Source organism: Pleurodeles waltl, chromosome 2_2 (assembly GCF_031143425.1).
Source record: "Pleurodeles waltl isolate 20211129_DDA chromosome 2_2, aPleWal1.hap1.20221129, whole genome shotgun sequence".
Taxonomy (NCBI): Eukaryota; Metazoa; Chordata; class Amphibia; order Caudata; family Salamandridae; genus Pleurodeles; species Pleurodeles waltl.
The window spans coordinates 987180643-987200719 of record NC_090439.1 but is presented as its reverse complement, the minus strand read 5'-3'; the positions used below and the strand labels follow the sequence as shown (position 1 = coordinate 987200719).

General features: G+C 44.5%; 1 protein-coding gene across 1 annotated transcript in view; it reads right to left on the bottom strand.

Moving 5' to 3' along the window:
- Positions 1-20077, bottom strand: part of TBC1D31 (TBC1 domain family member 31) — a 578066-nt gene that overhangs the window by 347384 nt on the left and 210605 nt on the right. Inside the window, exon 9 of the mRNA XM_069220688.1 lies at positions 4193-4272. Coding sequence (XP_069076789.1) covers positions 4193-4272 — 80 coding nt within the window. The remainder of the gene's footprint in view (positions 1-4192; positions 4273-20077) is intronic.

Genomic DNA, 20077 nt, shown 5'->3' with positions numbered 1-20077 from the left:
ATAGAACAGGCGGTGGGCTTACTCTCCTTAAACTTCTCAAGGGCAGCGTCTGCCTTTGCTCTGAACAGCCTAGAGCTATCAGAGGGCATGTCAATAAGAGACTGTTGGGCATCATTCAAAATGCCTGTGAACTGAATTCAGGAATGATGCCTAACCACCACACTGGCTGCCCTACCCAGACAGCTGGTAGTGTCCAGACGCGATTTAATTGAATATTTTGCCCCATTACACGAGAAAGAGGGGGAATCTTCAGTAGCCGTAGGAGGGTTAGGTGAGGAGAGGCCAATGCCTGGGAGGTGTCCTGGAGCTAATCAAAAATATTGCCCTCATTATATAGGTTATCACAGTCATCTGGGCAGTTGAAGTTGGAGACATGGTCACCCTCAAGGCGGGTTTGATGGATGAAGACAACATCAACGACGGATCTGACAATGGAAGACTTTCTGGAGGCCCTTCTCAAATCCGTAGGGCCTGAAGGCGATCCAGAGTTATGTGGCGTTGCATTGAAAATGTGGTGATGGAGCTGCAGCAGAGTTGCAGTCTGTTTGGGGTGGAAAGAAAGCAGGACTAGTGTTGGAATCAGGTTGGGGGTAAAGGAAAGAGAAACGAAACACTTCCTGGCCTAAAGGTGCCTGTGGCGTCATAGGAACCTGAGTGATGGGCCGAAGAAGACCTGTGCTTTGAATTTTTTATGTTTCTTGTAGAACTTACTTGACTTACCTGAGCCCCGTGATCTTGATGATGACTGATCACGGGAACAGCCTCAGGAGCGCATCTGCCCCCTCAATTTTAACCAGGATCGTCACACCTTCAACTTCAATCATGATTACTTTCAACCTCCAGAGTTTGGCAATGGCAAGTTTGGCCTCACAATCACGGATGGAATAATCTTGTTCATTTTTGCACAGCACGACATGACGCTGAGTCAGGTTTGGAGCCATACCACCATAAATAGATATTATGGGAGTCCTGCACCCACATCTGTCAGTAACAGTCACAACACAGTTTAAATCATGTAGTTTTAGGGGATGACATGGTCTGCACACTTCGAGAAGATCTGAGGGAAAAATCTCTAATAAAATTGAGAGGATCCAATAATCTCCAAAACCGCAATGGTAGGAGTGGAAAGAAAGGAACAGACATCCGTGTGTGAGGTGGCGCAGAGATACAGCAGCTTCGATATCATGTCCAGGGTGGGATGGATGGACCAGGGTAGAGCTGCTCTACGCCACCTGTAAAAGTGTATGGGAACTGCTAAGAAAATTTCCTGATCCAGTCTGGCATCTGGGGAACTTCACAAGTTGAGGAATCTGCAGTTAGAAGCCTCTATCAGAAATATTTTTTTTATCAGAGTTACATCTGTTTTATATTTTTTTTAAGTGCATGCATGACAGGCTTGATGTTGAAAATGATTAAAAGACAACCTCTCAAGCTCTGAGCTGCACTGCAACCTCTGAGTTCTCAGCTTCATATTGCTAGGTGTCGCCTACAAGCATGTCTTGGAGATCTCATGTCATGAATAAATTAATAAAAAACAATCTAAGAAAGTACAGAAAGAAAGAGAATGGTCTTTGGCTCAGTGTGCTTCAGTCACTGGCTCTCATGTGTTGTTCATGGACTGACATTGTTTGATGGGCCATCCATCGAACCCATGCCATTCTCAGTTTCACTACCTCAAGAAGAGACTCAGGGCCTCATTAAGAGATTGACGGTCCCACCAAGGGACCTCCAAACTCGTGGGGATGACGCCACCGACATGGTGGTGGCAACCCCCCTGCCATATTACAATGTTACTGGTGGTCTGACTGGTGTGAACATTGCAACAAAGCGTTCCAGCCAGTCAGAGTGGTAGGAACAGTGCCATGAGATAGCACCAGGCCCCCTTAAAGGAGCTGAGTGCTATCTCACAGCACAGAGGGGGCCAACCAGCACCCTCGGACTACGTACTGTCTGCAAACTAGACAGTGTCCATTCCAATGGTGCTGGGCAGTGCAGACCTCCCCACCCCAAGTAGTCCCCAGCGCACCCTCACCGCCAGCCTTTCCATGGCGGTCACACCACCATGAAAAGGCTAGCGGTGAGGGGAGTTGTAATCAGCTGAATTCAGTGCTGCCCTGGCTGAATACAACTCTGACTGCCATCATGTCGTCGGGCACCATGTTCCCAGCGGGGAGTGTGGCCTCCTGGCGGGTCTGCCCGCCAAGGTTGTAATTGGGCGGTCCGACTGCCTGGAGTGCGACGGTCCAGTCGTCAACACAAGCATGGCGGTCTTTGGACCGCCACACTCATAATGTGGCCCTTATTTGTTATCCCTGTTCTGCTGCATCCTATCATAGTTTTTCCACTGCCCCATCTGTCTCTCTCATTCTCAGTTATAGCTTTACTTCCCCAATTTGATTTTCCCTGATGCACCCTCCGGTCATTTCTCTACAGAACTGCTCTCTCTCTCCTTTACTTTCTGCTACCTATGCTGTGCCCCCGCCTGCTCTTTGCCGACTTTGCACCTAATCATTGTTCTCCTTTTCCTCTTTGGCTTTGCGTCCACGCTAACCTCTCTTGCTCGCTTATTTATGTAATTCTCTGCTCCCTTTATCTAGGTCCCTGGTACTATACACCTGCTGGTATTCAAGCCAGTATTCAGCAGACTCCATGTTCTCGTTTTTACATGTCATAAATCGAGTAAGAGTGTTTGTACCAAATGTGTCTCCATCTATTGATGTACGTATTTCGCTTCAGGCATTAGCTTTGGAAAGTGTGCCAGAGTCCAAGAAAACAGTAACACACACAGGCTAGAATCAGAGTAGCATACACACAGAAGAAAGCTGCCCATGTATAGAGAGACCTGCGAGCTGACTTCAAAAGCGTGAGAACGAGCAAATCCACATATTGCATACTGCGCTCAATTGTTATTGAGCCAGCCTCCAGGGACACACATTTTAAGACGCCGCTCCAATATGGTACCACATTATTGCATATTGAACTCCAGGTTACTCTGCTGACCAAGTACTCTTTCTGTTTCCACTGCGGATGGTGGGGAGTGCTGTCTGGAGACTGTTCCAGATGAGCATTCTGCAGAATGGGCTGTAGCATGGAGAGCTACTGATTCTGTGAAAATGTAGCTGTCACTTCGAATAACTTTACTTACCCATAAGAGAGAAGACTACGTTTTTGTGAAGCTAGGTGTGGTGTGCACTAAAAGGAGGATACACCCACACTCCTTGAACTTCAAAGAATGAACAATATTTAGCATTAGGGTAGATAAAGTATGATGCAGGCATGTTAATTTCCAACTATGTAAAGAATATTTCTGAAAAGTGGGTAAGGGTGTTTTCCTTTAGTTAAAGCCACACCCAGATTGCATGATATAATCATTAGTTATAAGCAGCATCTTTGTGTAGTTTTTAAAATTTAAATGGATTTGCCTGTTTAGTTATACAACTTTACTTAAAATATATAAACTTCATTTATATAACTTGCGTGGGTATACAATATAACATTTTATAAATGTTAAATTATCTTTCAGGTATACAAATTTCTAACTTTATTTATAATTGCAAACCAAGGTCAAATTTTAAGCATGTTTGGCTCACTGTATGTAGCAGATCTACATCTTTAGATCGATTGTACAGATAAGCAGAATGGATCACTTTTGATTAGAGGGTCCAGGACACTACATATGAACTGGAGTTTCTCAAAAGACCTTCTGCTGTCATGAGTGGTGCTCCCCTGATGGTGGCCTTTTGCGAGACAGGTATTTTACGAGTGTGTCAACTCTTCTCTCATTTTTTAAAGGTAGAGAAAAGACAATCTGATGTTTGATTTAATGTGTGTGATTTTTGCGCAAGGATCTGAATAGTAATGGCAAAAGATGCCAGTGGTACTATGTATGACCCCACTCCTCCTCCTTTCCTTATATACTTCATTTATTTACCCGTACATCAGGAGACTCTGTCTTCCCTGGCCCTGTTTCCCTATTGTAATAGTAAGCATGTGTTAACAGCATCCAATTAGCAGGATGCATGACTACTGGAAAGTACCCAGGATCCCTTTACTGACTACTTGGGTACAGTGGTGAACCATAAGCACTGGCAAGTCAATTCTGCCAGAGCAATAAGCAGTAGAATAACAACAGTTGGCTTTACCAATGCTTGTTCAATCGACTTTCTACACAAGGGAAAACCAAACTGATTACCTGTACTTAGTTGGATATTCTCCAAATCCTTTCAACAAGGCTTGTAGGCGGGTTTTATTCAATCCATCAGGCAGATCATTCTAAAAGTAAAAGCGATAGCAACTGATTTTTTTTTTAATGAGAATGACATTTAGTTTACATATGAAAAAGCAGCATATTTGCGAACAGAACATTGAGTACATGAAGTCAGATTTAGCAGCATAATCAGGCTTAAGCTGAACTGGGCTTTAGTACAGCATGCCAAATAATTTTCCAATAGAAATGCAGCTAAAAACTAACAGACAAATGCTAGAACCATCCTGCTTGACTATACTCTTCAGAGCTAAAATTAGTATTCAGCTTGGTCAGTGATACTGTTTTATCATTAAGCGTGAGTGAGTGTGGAGAGGACTTTCAATTTGTCTACTTACTTTTTCAGTTTCAAGTCTGAGTGAAACTTTTCTTGCATGCTTCATAGAGAGTTTTAGCAAATCCAGTACTCAGATGACCAGTTTCAAGAATGCCGCAGTGGGGACATATCAGTCTACTACATTGATGGATTGCCCTGCCCTGCTTACAGAACCCAAGAATCGAACTGTACGGTGTCTCAGGCCTCTTGACAGGTTGTGGTTTTAACCAACCACAGTGGATAAAACATTCCACTTCATTTTTGCAATTATAAGCACATGGCAGAAAATCAAGGGAACATGCCATTTGTTTCATAAAGTTGAGAGGCTTTGGGATATGGGCAGAATTCACATTTTTGTTTGGTCTACCCCTGACCAGTACTGCTGGGAAAAGCAGTTAAATGTATTTGCAATACTATCTGAAGAACTGTTTATGTTACTCCAGAGTTTAATTTGTGGCCCAGCCTCCGAGATATTTGTGCCTTTAGAGCTCATTCCTTATTGCTAAGTCATATTGTATGTTATGTTTTGTGTATTTGAAAAGTGCGCTAATCACCCGTGAGGGTATCCAGACACCTTTCAAGTAACGGGTAGTTGTCTCCTGGTGAGGTTAATCAAAAAAGCCAGGTCTTCAGCTAGCTTCTTGTGGGACACGAAAAGGCAAGAGGAGGCTCTGATGCGATGAAGGACACTGTTCCATGCTTTGAGGGAGAGGTATCAGAAGGCGCAGCCTCTGGTTGTGGTTTGGGTGATGCAGAGTATGCGTGCCAGTGAGAGTACTGCTTAGCGGAGTTGCCTGGGAAGTGTGTAGGAGTGTATGTGACTGTTGAGGTATGCAAGACTGGTGTTGTGGTAGTGCTTTAAATATGTGTGCGCAGTTTGATTTGGGTGCACTTATGGATTGGGAGCTATTGCAGCTCTCCGATGAGTAGGGTTATGTGGGTGGGTCAAGGTAGGTTGAGAATGAGTCTTGCTGCTGCATTTTGGATAGTATGGAGCCCTTTAAGGAGTTTCTTATTGATTCCTGCATCAAATATATTGCCATAATCAAGTCTGCTGGTGATCAGGGCCTATGTCACTGTTTTCCTGGGGCACTCAGGAAGCCATTTGAAGGCTTTTCGTGGCATCCTAAGGATGTGAAAGCAGGCAGAGATCAAAGTGTTTACTTCGGCTGCCATGTGAAGCTTGTCATCCAGGATGATTGTGAGATTTCTTGCGTGTGAAGTGGGAGTGGGAGTGGGTGAGGGTCTGAGGTTGGTACAATGACATCCTACATTGTTGTTAGATTGTCTGTCCGAATAAGCATCAAGCCTCCTTTGATCAAAGGAGGAATAGAATTCAGAACCATATGAACTACTTAGACAACTAGCACAATTTTTTTCATGAGGATTTTTACTGCGACAACAGGCCCTGGATTTTGATGTAATCCATGTGGGTTCAAACCCATTACAGAGGTGTCTGTTAGGCTGGGCCAAGAGTTCCTGATGAAATAGAACTCTTTAGCAGATCTTTGGAATGACACCACCATAGAAAGACTACAACATTAGCTTCTCTTCACAGCTGCCATAGCACGGGTCTCATTGGTCTTCCAATCACTCATCACATATTTAGTTCTACATTTGAAACTAGGAAGGTGAAATGGAAAATGCCCAGATACCAAGAAGAGGTTAAATACAGTGACCTGTTTGATGCTTTGTTTTTGGAGGATTTCAACATTTCATTAGAGAGAACACAGCCCCTCCAAAAAACATTACCTTTCAAGCATCTGAGCTTGCCCCTCTCATCAATGCAGAAGACATTCTAGTTGGACTATCAATTTGGAAATCTTGTAGACCTACCTTTAGATATGAATGTGTTTTCATTAGCCATCATCCAAATACAGATAAATAGAAAAGTCTTACTTCCATGCATTGGTATTTGCAGATCATGAAGTAACAATAGGAATGCGCCTGTTATCTGAAACGTTGACTAAGCTTTGCTTGTCCCACCACTGTATCTCTGTCTATCACTGCATCAAAACAGTAGTGCTGGGTGCAAGTGTGATGGATTTCCAGGTAGTGGTGAGACAGATATCCATAAGAGCCAGTGACGCAGCCATGTATCCTTTGGGACTGTCCTTAAATTTATTTTGTTAATAAACTGAATTTTATTGATTTTTGAATCATTCAACAACCCACAACATTTCCACGGGCCCAGAAATAAAATACGACACCCTCGATTGCACATGATCACATCACACCCAATCATGCATTTCAAAGCATTCCATGATACTCCAACCCCTTGCCCCATACTTTTATACACTTTTTGGAGCATCCTCTAGCTGTGTGTACAACCTTCTCTTACATTGCGCCTGCTTCTAGGGAACTATCAGAGGAAAGGAGGGAAACATCCAGCATTTCAATATCTCTCTTTGTAAGCGCCACCCAAGTACCCACCAAAGTCTTAGCACCACTGGCGTCACACATCCCATCCAGAACTCTCAGCAAAATGGGGAGCAGAGAGCGATCAATAGGCCTTCTTAGTACCCTAGAAAAGAAATCAATGATCCTACCCCCATATCCCACAATCACTATATCCCAAATTCCCATACCATCTAGCAGAAGTGAGCAGGCGTCCACAAACAGTGCCAGCACGCTGGCGACTCTAGTACGCTTGCACGCCCAAGCCGCTCTGGAGTGACTTTCCTCGAAAACTTCATTTAGCTGTCCATGTTACTGGATAGTGCCTTGGCCAGTATAAAAATTATTAACAATTCGAAGAAATGTCTAAATGGAACAATGTATTGATTCAGGAGACACGTTCTGCATTTAGAGAGATCTGGTATTATATGGCCCATTGCCACAGACGTTAAGCCTCCGTTGAAAGCAACTGAGATGTGCAGTGTCGCTGCTTGCTCATGTAAAACATAAATGTTGTGTTGGTCATCCAGATCAACACAGATGAGCAGCGTACATGGATTAGGAAAGAGCGCAGCCCTTTTCTGATGGCTCTCAATTCTCTCACATCGATAGATAGGTTTGCTTTGAAACTGAACCTCAGTCCTCCGGCTGACAGATATCCTGTAGATGGGCTCCCCAACCCTGTATTGAGGTAGCTGAGGTTTCAACCAAGTTTCTGTGAGTTCAAATGAATGAAGACCAACACCAGTGCTCTTTGGTAGGTCCACAATGGGAGAGCAATCATCATCCTTTTGGTGAAATGAACTTGATTGTTGAGGGAGCCTGATATTTACACCCATTTTCTGTCTAGTTCTTCCTGCACTGGCCAAACTGTCAGTCAGCAAAATATATTAAAACCTCTATAAAAAAAAAAAAACACAGTAGCCATTAAGTAGGTTCAGGTTGACCTTTTTGTAGTTTGTTTTTTTAGATGGGTAGTGCAGCTTGGCTTGCTAGTGAGGGGTATGCCTTTTTTTCTTCTGTGTACAGGAGTGCACGCAGGAAATTATAGGCGCTGGACAGCTGTACGGTTGATTTTTTATATTTCAAAACAAGGCCTAGTCTACTGAATATAAGTCGGTGCAAGTTGTTACTGTGACTCATATGGTATCTACAGAAATGCCCATCTCTGAGCAGTCATCGAGGTATGCGCATACCTGATAATCCAAGCACAAAAGATGCGCTGCTACTGTCCTATACTTTTCATGAATATTTTCTGAACAGATTTGTGGACAAACGTGAACATTTTAAATTGATAATAGTCACAGGAACCTGAATGTATGTGTACATAGGTATCTTAGATGGTTTAATTTGTTGTTCACCATAAGCTGTAACACCATCTGTAGGGTAGCCATCGGAACAGCTGTTTTCTAAGGAAGACAGTGAGATGACGCACGTTTAGGATGGGTCTGCTTTCTCCTGAGCTTTTCTGTTTGATGAGAAAACATTAAAGTAAAAGCCGACATTCCAGTGATTGTTTTATGGCTCTTTTCTATGGCATAAGGATTTTAGCTTCAGCAAACGTAGATACTGACGCTTCATCTTGGGTGATGGTGTGTTTTGAGAGCGCTGGGCAAACTCCAGAGTGTACTTGAACTGAATTAGACCTAACACCTATTTGTCCAATGTGACTGCCCCCCACTACTGATAGAAAGCAAATATCATTCCACCTATGGAGACGACTCTTCAGGACAGAGACGCAGTTGTAAACAGTGTGGGGGAATCAGAAAGTGAAGGCGTCCTGTCTTCTGCAATTTTGAGTGACCTGCTTTTCTACTTTTGGATTGCGTTTTGTTATAGGACTCTGCTGATGGTGCCCTATAAGCTTGCAGTTGTTGTGGAATGTAAAAATGTTCCTGGTAATCCTACTGTTGCAGTTAATAAGGAAGGAATTGGCAGCTCTCTTAACCTCAACAATATGTCTCTAGCACCTCTAAAATGCTTGCAACATTGTTGCTGTATTGCACAAAAGGATACATCTGTATACGTGTCAGCCTTTGTATTCTGGAGCGTATCACTGATGTGCTTTTCAAACAACAGCTCTCGGTTGAAGGGCTGTAGTAAAGGGGTTCAGCAGAAAGACCACAAAAATATAGCAGGATCCAGACAAGATAATTTATTACATAAACAGATAAGGACCCACGGTGAACTGCTGCCTACAAGTGAAAGTCACAAGTCAACTGACTTCATCTAGCAACCAGGGTTCTAAGCAGGAATCGCAAAGCATCATAAGTACATACACAATGCATTCTAAAGTACAAAGGAAACAGAGGAAACACTAGATAAGATACATCTCTCCCCATAAATAAATAGATTAGCTTAAATCGTAATCTTGAAATCGTCCAGGTAATTTGGATAGTCTCTTACTTCCTAAATTGGTTGGAGATGAAGTAGAAGCAGAAACACCACCAGTCATCAAAAATATTATTTTGCAAGTTTTGAGAACTCTCAGTAGCCTGTTTGTTAGAAAGATTTGAGTTTTGAGTGGTCTCTATAATATGGTATTCATTAGAATTATCAGAATAAGAAGTATCAAAATAAGTAGTATTTTGGATTGTACTGTATTCAATTTTGTCCGTAAGACTCAAACCAAATGGAATCTTCTTCAGTGATAAGACTAGTTATGCTGTATATTTGTGCCTCAATATAAGAAATGGGAGCGGCCTACATTTATTCCACCAACCCTTTCCATGTACCCAGGGATGTGGAATTCCTATCGCCCGACGCCCGGGACATCTTGTTTGGGGTCAAGGGCAACAAGTTTGTATGTTTACTTTGTCCTTGGGACAAGTAGGCCCAACCCTCTGCAGCACAAACCCTTTGGCTGCCTGTTTACAGAGAGTGGATTGCAGTTGAGGTAATGTGTTTCCAAAAGATAATGCTGTTCGAACTTGTATTTATGGTTCATTATTTGAAAGCCTTCATTATTAGGGTGAGTGCTGTAAATAAATGTTTTAAGGTCACGCTTCACTACTGACGTTGGTTCCAGTTAAAAAAAAAAAAAAACGTGTATACACATGTTTGAAAAGTTTAGGCTATGAGGCTAAGTATAATGCTCCCAGAATGCTCTCTGATTAGATGCAAATGAGATGTCATTTAGTAAAATGTGTTGATGCATGCTAGTATTTCCCAAAAATATTTCTAATGGAAAATCAGTGTAACCATTTTCAAAACGAATATGGGAAGCATGAAAATAAACAAACACTGACAAAGCCAACTGATCTGACATATTTTTATAAGTCTTTTAGTTTCATCAATGCGTGTCTTGTTTTGACATGGCTTTTGTAACACTTTATTGTTGTGGGAGCTACCAGGCCCTCAACATAGTAACAAACACTGGCAAAAAAAAACCAAAAAGTTTTTGAACTCTAAAAGCACACGTTGCCACCAGTGGCATAACAAAGGCCCCGCAGCCGCCCTCCAGAGGGCCCCTTCAGCACAGCAGTTACGTCACTGATTGCCACTGTAGTTCCTGACACTGAACAAAACTACTTTGTTTGCCAATATGCTCCTTGTGGAAGAGCAGAATGCGATCACTCACAGTAAAGCCAGCAGAAAGAGAGAGAAATAGAAGTTAAATAAAAACAAAATGTCTTTGTTAACACCAGACCTAATTAGGGACCAAGACCCACATGTAGGTAGCTTTTTGCTTGTCGCAAACAGCGACTTTCGCTGTTTGCAACGTGCAAAAAGCACATTGCGATGCACAAACCCAGTTTTGCGATTCGGTAATCTGGTTACCGAATCGCAAAGCGGGTTTGCGAATCGCAATTAGGAAGGGGTGTTCCCTTCCTAATTGCGACTCGCAGTGCAATGTAGGATTGTTTTGTGACCGCAAACGCGGGCGCAAACCAATCGCAGTTTGCACCCATTTCAAATGGGTGCTAACACTTTCGCAAAATGGGACCCCTCCCCCATTGTGAATGACACTATAAAAATTTTTTCATTTTTGTAATACATCTCGTTTTCCTTTAAGGTAAACGGGCTGCATTACAAAAAAAAACTGCTTTATTGAAAAGCAGTCACAGACATGGCTGTCTCCAGCAGGCCACCATCCCTGTGAGGGCCGCTATTCGCAAGGGGGACGCAAATTGCGACCCACCTCATGATTATTCATCAGGTGGGCATTTGCGAAGCCCTTGCGAATCACAGATGGTGTCAGGGACACCATCCTACATTCGGATTTGCAACTCGCAATTTGTGGGTCGCAACTCTGAACCTACCTACATGTGGCCCCAAATTCTTAAAGAAAGTCACAAAAGTGCACCCACGGTACATGTCGTACCCCTATAAAATATTTGTGAACTGTATTTTAGCATGGGTAAATACGCATGTGTAGATTTGCTCATGTGAAAATCTATTGAGCATTTGCAAGTTCCTTTTCCCTCCGGCCACTTTCTTCCCAACCCTGGAAGAAGTTCTAATTCTGCCATTGTCAGGAGTAAATGTCCAACCTTTCTTATTATAGGAAAATATTAGAGAGAAGCTGGTGAAAATCTTTAAAACATGCAGGTTAGTAGGTTTGCAGACTCAAAGGCATTCCAGCCCTGGAACTATTGCTTACTGCTTCCTCCAGCCCCAGTATGCAGATCTGCAGAAAGGTGGCAAAATAAGGAAATTGCTTCAGTAGGGATTGAAACTGCAAGTATTCAAGCCCTACTATGGTAGTAGCCCTGGCATAATCAGAGAGGCTATTATCAGAGCTCTTACATAATGAGATTGCTGCCATAATTTGTCGCCACACTACATGGCACCAAAGGGACAAGTAGATCTTTTTACAGGACAAGTAGATTTGAGAAGCAACCTGTCCCCTGGACAAGTAGATATTTTAATAAATTCCACACCCCTGGTACCAAAAAAGCACTTTTTGCAACTGGGTCAATCTTGAGAGGGCAAGTGAATTTTGATTCCCCTTTTTTTCCCTGTAAGTGGTTTTCTAATATGAACTCAGTCTTCCACATTAAAGTTCCTTTCATTGACATGCTTAAAAGAATCAGAATATTGTTTTTGTTTTTTCCTGTTTCTTCTCCACCATTTCCCGTACAGAGGGTACAGTATTGTTATGCTTGGATTTAGGAATATACATAGAGCCTATCCATTCAGGCATTACTCTTGATCTAAATTTTCCTCCCCTCAATAATTTGAAAGGAGTGATTTTGGTAGTCGAATGAGGGGTAGAGTGATAAGCTGAGATTTTAGCCTTCAGGAACTTTTCGATCTCAACACCAGAGGAAAGAGCAGTCTGTATACCTTCCTTAATAAAGCAATTTGGTCTTTCGACCAACCCAGAGGGACTGTATAAGGTAAAGTGAATGTGTGTGATGTTTTGGCTAACGAGAAACTTTTTCATTAGGCTGGAAACAAAATGGGTGCCATTGTCTGTAACGATATCTTTGAGAGCTTTTCTCTAGGGAAAAAAACATCCTCAAGAAAAGATAAAACAGATTGTGTGAAAGACGATTCTACAAATGAGTAATAGATCCATTTAGAGTAATAACCAATAAAGATTATTGTTATAAATCTCTTGCATGCAGAAAGCAAATTAAATGGGCCAGCGAAATCTGAAGCTACTTTAGACCATGGCTGATAAGGTAAAAGTACATTTTGGAGAGGTTTCTGTGCAGTTTTCCAATGTTTGTCGGAGACTAAACATTGAGGACATAAATTGATAACGATCAATCAGTTTTTGTAAAGTGCAACTACTCACCTGTGAGGGTCCCAAGGCGCTGGTGGAGGGCCTCATTCGAAGAGCCATTTTTTGAGGTTCTTCCTGAAGATGGTGAGAGATGGGCTTTGTCGGAGGTGCGTGGGCAGGTTGTTCCAGGTCTTAGCTGCGAGGCATGCGAAAGGTATGCGAAATATCTTCCTCCAGCAGTGGTTTTCCAGATGCGTGGGACGATAGCTAGTGCCTGCTGGGCAGAGCAGAGGGGTCTGGCGGGGTTATGTAAGGATATGCAATGGTTCAGGTAGCCCTGTCTGATACTGTGCAGGGCTTTGTAAGTGTGAGTGAGTAGTGTGAAGTTGATTCGCTTCTCTAATGGGAGCCAATAAAGGGTCCTCAGGTTTGGAAGATGTACTCTTGGTGGTAGAGGTTCAGGACGAGTCTTGCGACTGTGTTTTGGATGAGTTGTAGTTTCTTGATGTTCTTTGTTGTTGCCATAGTCGAGCTTGCTAGTGACGAGGGCATGGGTGATTATTTTGCGGCAGTTGACCGGGATCCATTTGAAGATTTTGCGGAGTTGTCCGAGGGTGTGCCAGCAGGAAGAGGTGACTGCATTTACCTGTTGAGACATAGATAGGGAGGACTCGAGGATGATTCCTAGGTTGCGGGCGTGGTCAATCGGAGTAGGTGGTGAGCTGAGCGATGTGGGCCACCAGGAGTCATCCCAGGCTGAGGTGGAGCTTCCGAAGACGATGAGCTCGGTCTTTTCAGAGTTGAGCTTCAGGCAGCTCTCCCTCATCCAGGCGGCAGCGGCTTTCATCGCGGTGTGAACGTTCCTCTTAGCTTTGCCTGGGTGAGGGATATGATGAGTTGTGTGTCATTGGAGTATGACACGATGTTCATTTCGTGGTCTTTGACGATGGCTGCCAGCGGGGCCATGAGCGTTAGGCTCAGAGAGGATCCCTGAGGGATTCCGCAGCTGACTTCTGTTAGTTTGGATATGAAGGGTGGGAGCCTGACTTTCTAAGTTCTTCCGGTGAGGAAGGACTGGATCCACTGCAAGGCTTTTCCGTGGATTTCTGCGTCGTGGAGTCTGGTGCATATGGTGCTGTGGGAGATCGGGTCGAAGGCTGCTGAAAGAACAAGGAGTATGAGTGCTGCGGTGTGTCCGCGGTCGGGGAGTGTACAGATGTCATCGGTGGCTGCAAGAAAGGCGGTCTCTGTGCTGTGGTTGCTGCAGAATCCAGAGGTGTCCAGAGAGTTGTTGTCCTCAAGAAATTGTCGCAGCTGAAAGTTTATGGCTTTTTCCAGGACTTTGGCTGAGTCGGGTAGCCGCGAGATGGGTCGGAAGTTCTTGAGCTCTGATGGCTCGGCTGTGGGTTTCTTCAGGAGGGGCAGACTTCGGCGTGTCTCCAATATTCAGGGAAGGTGGCTGTTGTGACGGAGCAGTTTAGCATCTTGCGGAATTTGGGGGCGATGGATGCACTGGCTCTGTTGTAGATGTGGCGAGGATAGGGGTCTGTTGGAGCTCCAAGCTTCAACATGATCATTCATAGAAGGCCACAATAATGTTCCTTTAGTTGTTTTTTTTTTTACATGTGGCAGTGATGCCTAAATGGCCTTCATGTGCTAACCTTATGTGCTTTTCCCTTAAACCTTCAGGAGGAAAATAACAACCATTTCTGATACATATTCCACTTTCACAGGATAGTTCCAGAGAAATTTGAGCAAATGGCTTAAAATAATCTAGAAGACTGCTAATGAGTGGCCACCCTTTATTTATTTAATTTTTTAAGTCCAAAACGTTTTTCAAAACTTCATCCATTGTAGTGCATCTATACAATCTGTTTCAGAAATGGTTCCATTAAGACCAGAAACAGTATCAATGTCAGCAACAACACATCCATATTCTTCCTTTATGTCTTCAGAATCAGGTAATGGCATATGTGACAGACCATCCACTTAAAATTTGTTTCCTCCTTCAATGTACTTGACTGTAAAACATATTCTTGTAACTTTGAAAGTAAACGTACAAGGCGAGCTGAAGCTTTACCTACTCCATTACCATTCAACGGAAATATTAAAGGCTTGTGGTCGGTGTACATTTCAAAAGAAGTACCCCATAAGTAGGTTTTAAACTTCTGAACAGCCCAGACCCAGGTGAATGCCACCCTTTCTATAATACTATAGTTTGTTTCTGCCTTTAGTAGGGCTCTAGAAACAAACACTATAGTGATCTGTTTCTCGTTCACACTCTCATTGAATACAGCTCCTACACCCTTTATACTGGCATCAACAGTAATGAGACATTTTTCTCCAGCAATAAAAGGACTTAGAGCTGGGGTACAAAAGAACGAGTTACTTACCTTCGGTAACGACTTTTCTGGTGGATACATTAGCTACCTGTGGATTCCTCACCTGATGAATACTCCCATGGCGCCAGCATTTGACGGAAATCTTCTTACTAGTCTCTGCACGTCGACGAGGACGTCACTCTAGCCCACGCGACGCCGTCTGATGTCATACAGGCAATAAGAAGTCCTCGCCGACGTGCCGATGACAGTACCAACATTTTTTACGTGCATGAGAATAATAATAATAACCCAATGCAATGAAAGAGCAAAGCAACATCTCTTAATATTGTAAATCACACAACATTGCAATAAAATAGCTGTAGATTTAATATAACCTTTTTTTTTTTTTTTTTTAAACAAATAAATATATTTATACATACGAATCATGTATATACCCAATATATATATAGATTTATATATAAATATACACATATATACAAATATCATACATGCAAAATGTATTGCAACTTTGAAGACCAAAAGGAGCACACTCAAGGATTGCTTGGAGAGACCAAAAAGGCAACGGGGAGGCGGGTGGGACCGTGAGGAATCCACAGGTAGCTAATGTATCCACCAGAAAAGTCGTTACCGAAGGTAAGTAACTCGTTCTTCTGATGGATACAACTACCTGTGGATTCCTCACCTGATGAATAGAGTCCCAAAGCAGTACCACGCCCGGCGGTGGGTGCCTAAATGGTCAAACCAAGAAATCCTGCAGCACTGACCGTGCAAAATGACCGTCCCTTCTGACCTCAGAGTCCAAACAGTAATGTTTCACAAAAGTGTGAAGGGACGACCAAGTTGCGGCCTTGCAGATGTCAACCACAGGAACACCCCTGGCCAAGGCCGAAGAGGCCGACTTAGCTCTGGTGGAGTGAGCTCTAATGCCCTCAGGCGGATCCTTCTTTGCCAAAGAGTAACAGATTTTAATGCAAAGAACAACCCACCTGGAGAGTGTTCTCTTGTGGACTGCCTTTCCTCTCCTCTTGCCCACGTATCCGACAAACAGCTGATCCTCCAGCCTGATATCCTTCATTCTGTCGATATAGAAGCTCAACGCCCTTTTTGGGTCCAGGCGATGTAGTCTTTCTTCCTCCTTTGAAGGATGAGGCGGAGGATAAAACGTGGACAAAGTGATTGTCTGAGCCAAATGGAAGGGTGAAACAACCTTCGGAAGGAAAGCAGCCTTGGTCCTCAACACCACCTTATCCCCATAAAACGTTATATAAGGGGGTTTAACCGATAAGGCCTGCAACTCACTCACTCTCCTTGCAGATGTTATAGCTACCAGGAATACTGTTTTAATAACCAAATACCTTAAGGGGCAAGAATGCATAGGCTCAAAAGGGGACCCCATAAGGAAAGTCAGGACCAAGGACAAATCCCATTGAGGCATAACGAATGGTTTTGGAGGATATTGATTCAGAAGACCTTTCAAGAATCTGAGAACAATAGGGGATTTAAATAACGATGGTTGGTCTGGAAGACAAATGAAGGCTGACAAGGCCGACAAATAACCCTTAATGGTAGCTACTGCACAACCTTTCTGCGCTAGAGACAGTGCAAAAGACAAAACATGTGACAGATGAGCATGTAAGGGATCAATCTGTCTCTCTCCACACCACATAACAAATTTAGACCACCTATTAGCGTAGATAGATTTAGTGGAGTGTCGCCTGGCCGCTAAGATAACATCCACTACATCAGGCGGGAGAGAGAAGGAACTCAGGTTGCCCCGTTCAATCTCCAAGCATGTAGGTGCAGACTCTGGAGGTTGGGGTGTAAAACCTGCCCCTGCGACTGCGAGAGGAGGTCTGCCCTGAGAGGGAGACGGAGCGGAGGGCACAGTGAGAGTTGGAGAAGGTCGGAGTACCATACCCTCCTTGGCCAATCCGGAGCTATTAAGATGACTTGGGCCCGGTCTTGGCGAATTTTCCTCAACACTCGAGGAATCAAGGGTATGGGGGGAAACGCGTAAAGCAACTGGTCGCACCAGGTTATCTGAAACGCGTCCCCCAACGCTCCCTGCATCGGATACTGGAGGCTGCAGAATAACGGGCAATGCGCGTTCTCCCGAGTGGCAAACAGATCTATCCGAGGAAACCCCCACATCTGGAAGATTAAACAGACTTGATCTGGATGGAGACGCCACTCGTGGTCTGCCGAGAATTGGCGACTGAGACTGTCCGCACGTACATTCAAGACCCCGGCCAGATGATTTGCCACCAAGCAAATCTGATGGTCCTTCATGAAAGGAAGCAGCCTCCTCCGTATATTCCCCTGGAGATGAAAGGTCCCACTCAGGGGAAGTGTCCAGCCCACTGGCTGTATCCAGACCATGCAGTCCGTCTCCAGAGTCCTCAATCTCTCCCTCCTCTAGGACTCGCTGGTACTCTTGCTCTTCTAAAAGACGGAGAGCACGCCTCCTCGAATGAAGTCTCTCCTCGATACGCGGAGTCGACATGGCCTCCGCCGACGTCGAAGAACGGCGCCGATCTCCAGAAGCATCTGACGCCGCGTCCGGCGCCACAGGCAGCTTCGGCGCCGAGGCAGGAGCCGGAGGACGAGGTCTTGGAGCCGATGGACCAACCGGAGTCACAGGGCAAAATCCTGACTTCGACGGAGGGGCAACCTCCGGGGCCGAAACATCCGAAGCCACCGGAGCGGCCACCGACGCCGGCACCGGCGCCGAGCCCACATTCCCAAAAGGGAGAAAGGGCATAAAGGGTGCCGGCCGAAGAGGCGCAGGATCACCCAACGAAAAGGCCAAGGGCCCCGAAGGACCAGCCGGAGCAGCTCCTGGAGCCATCTGCTGAAAGATGGTATACATCGCATTAAGAAACGCGGTACTATCGGCTCCAGGAGTGGGAAAAGCCGGATACTGGGGTGCCTGGATCGAGGGCGACCCCGACGCCGGCCTCGACGTCTGCGACGCCGGAGAAAACACAAGAGGCTGCACCACCTCAATCACTGACGCCTGACCAGGTGAAGTCGGTGACGCCGGAGAGGGCAACGGCGTCGATGGATGCGGCGTGACCGTGGGGCTGACCTCCCAAGTCCTCCGACGCCGAGCCGAAGGTGACCTCGAATGAGACTCCTTGCTGGAGTGACGTCGTGAGTCTCTACGGCGCCGGGAGTCTCGATGACGCCGGTGAGACCTTGGCGAAGAAGACTTCTTATGATGTTTCTCCTTCTTCTTTGACTTTGCCATGAATAACTTGGCCTCGCGCTCTTTGAGGGCCTTCGGATTCATGTGTTGACATGAATCGCAAGTCGAGACGTCGTGGTCGGAGCTCAAACACCATAGACAGTCGGAGTGAGGATCTGTAACTGACATCTTGCCCCCACACTCTCGACAGGGCTTGAAACCCGACTTCCTCTGAGACATTGTTACCGCAGAGAAGACTACGCAGCAGACAATACACTGTAACCACGAAGGTAACAGTAACTCCCTCGAAGATAACCGTTTTGAATGCACGGAAAAAAGGGAACTGTCATCGGCACGTCGGCGAGGACTTCTTATTGCCTGTATGACGTCAGACGGCGTCGCGTGGGCTAGAGTGACGTCCTCGTCGACGTGCAGAGACTAGTAAGAAGATTTCCGTCAAATGCTGGCGCCATGGGAGTATTCATCAGGTGAGGAATCCACAGGTAGTTGTATCCATCAGAAACATGTTATTTGACTTTTGTGAATGCTGCATCAACCTCTGAGGTCAAAGTAAATTTGATTCCTTTTTTAAATAAATTTCTTAGGGGTTGCACCACCATAGCATAATCAGGTACAAAGCAAGCGCAATATTCACATAATCCCAAAAAGGATCTCAGGGCATCTTTATCTTCAGGAGCCGGTGCTTCAAGTATCTCTTCCATATTGCAAAATTTCATTTTAATACCTTCAGCAGAAATTGGAATGTCCTAGATAATCTAATCATTGGACCAAGAATTTACATTTCTCTGGTTTAATAGTGACACCTTTTTCCTCTAAAGTCCTTAATACTGTTTCCAAAATTTAAAGTGTAGTTCTTTGGTATCAGTAAAAATTGGAATATCATCCTGAAAGGAGTGTACATTGCTCATGTTTGTGAACAAAATATCCATTGCGTTCTGAAAAACACTAGGCACAAAAGCGAGACCAAAAGGTAGACTTAAATACTTGTATGCCCCAACAAGTGTTACGAATGTGGTGAGGCCTGGAGACTCAGTATTTAAACGTATTTGATGGCAGGCAGAGTGCACATCGATGGCAGAAAGATATTTAGATCCCCCTATGTTTGCTAACATCTCTTGAAGGCGAGGTAAAAGTTGGCAATCCACTATAATGTTGTTGTTCAAGGAACCATAAATCAACGCATAGTCGTAATTCTCCTGTTTTTTTTTTTTCTTAGCTAGGGCAATGGGAGAAACCAATTCAGATGAGTCAGTAGGAATGAGGACTCCTTCCTTAGTGAAAATATCCAAAAGGTTTTTTTAAGTCACTAAGTACACTGATAGGTACAGGTCTAACTTTATGTTTGACTGGTATGGCATTTTTCTTCAACCATATTAAGTGTTCAAATCCCTTCATGGCATCTATCTCATCTCATCTCTAAAAACTTTAGGGAATTTAGAAATCAACAGAGAGGGGGGGTTCAAATTGCCCAAATATGTGGCGGCACCAAAATATCAGCACTGTCTATTGTCTACCAGCTGAACATGAGGGGGCTGGAGCTGGTGAGTGGAGCGTGGCCATGCAGTGGTGCCTCGGAAATCGTTCTCGAGGTTCGGTGATCTACTTTGCCGCAGCCGAATCCGGTGAGCAGACGCTCAGCGGCAGAACCCCAGAGTGTGTGGGTGTGCATTCCAATCTGTCTATAGCTTGCGGCAGAGGGTGTAAAGAGGCAGGAGTGGCTTCTGGGTCTGGATTTTGCAGTAACTTTGCTTCTTGTTTTAGTGGCAGGATGATCTTCCTCCGATTTCGAAAAGGATGGGGTGCGGCGCCATTGGGACCGGATCAAGCCTCTGTCCATGTGTCTTTTGGGTTTAGTGAGGTATTGTACCTTTCTTTT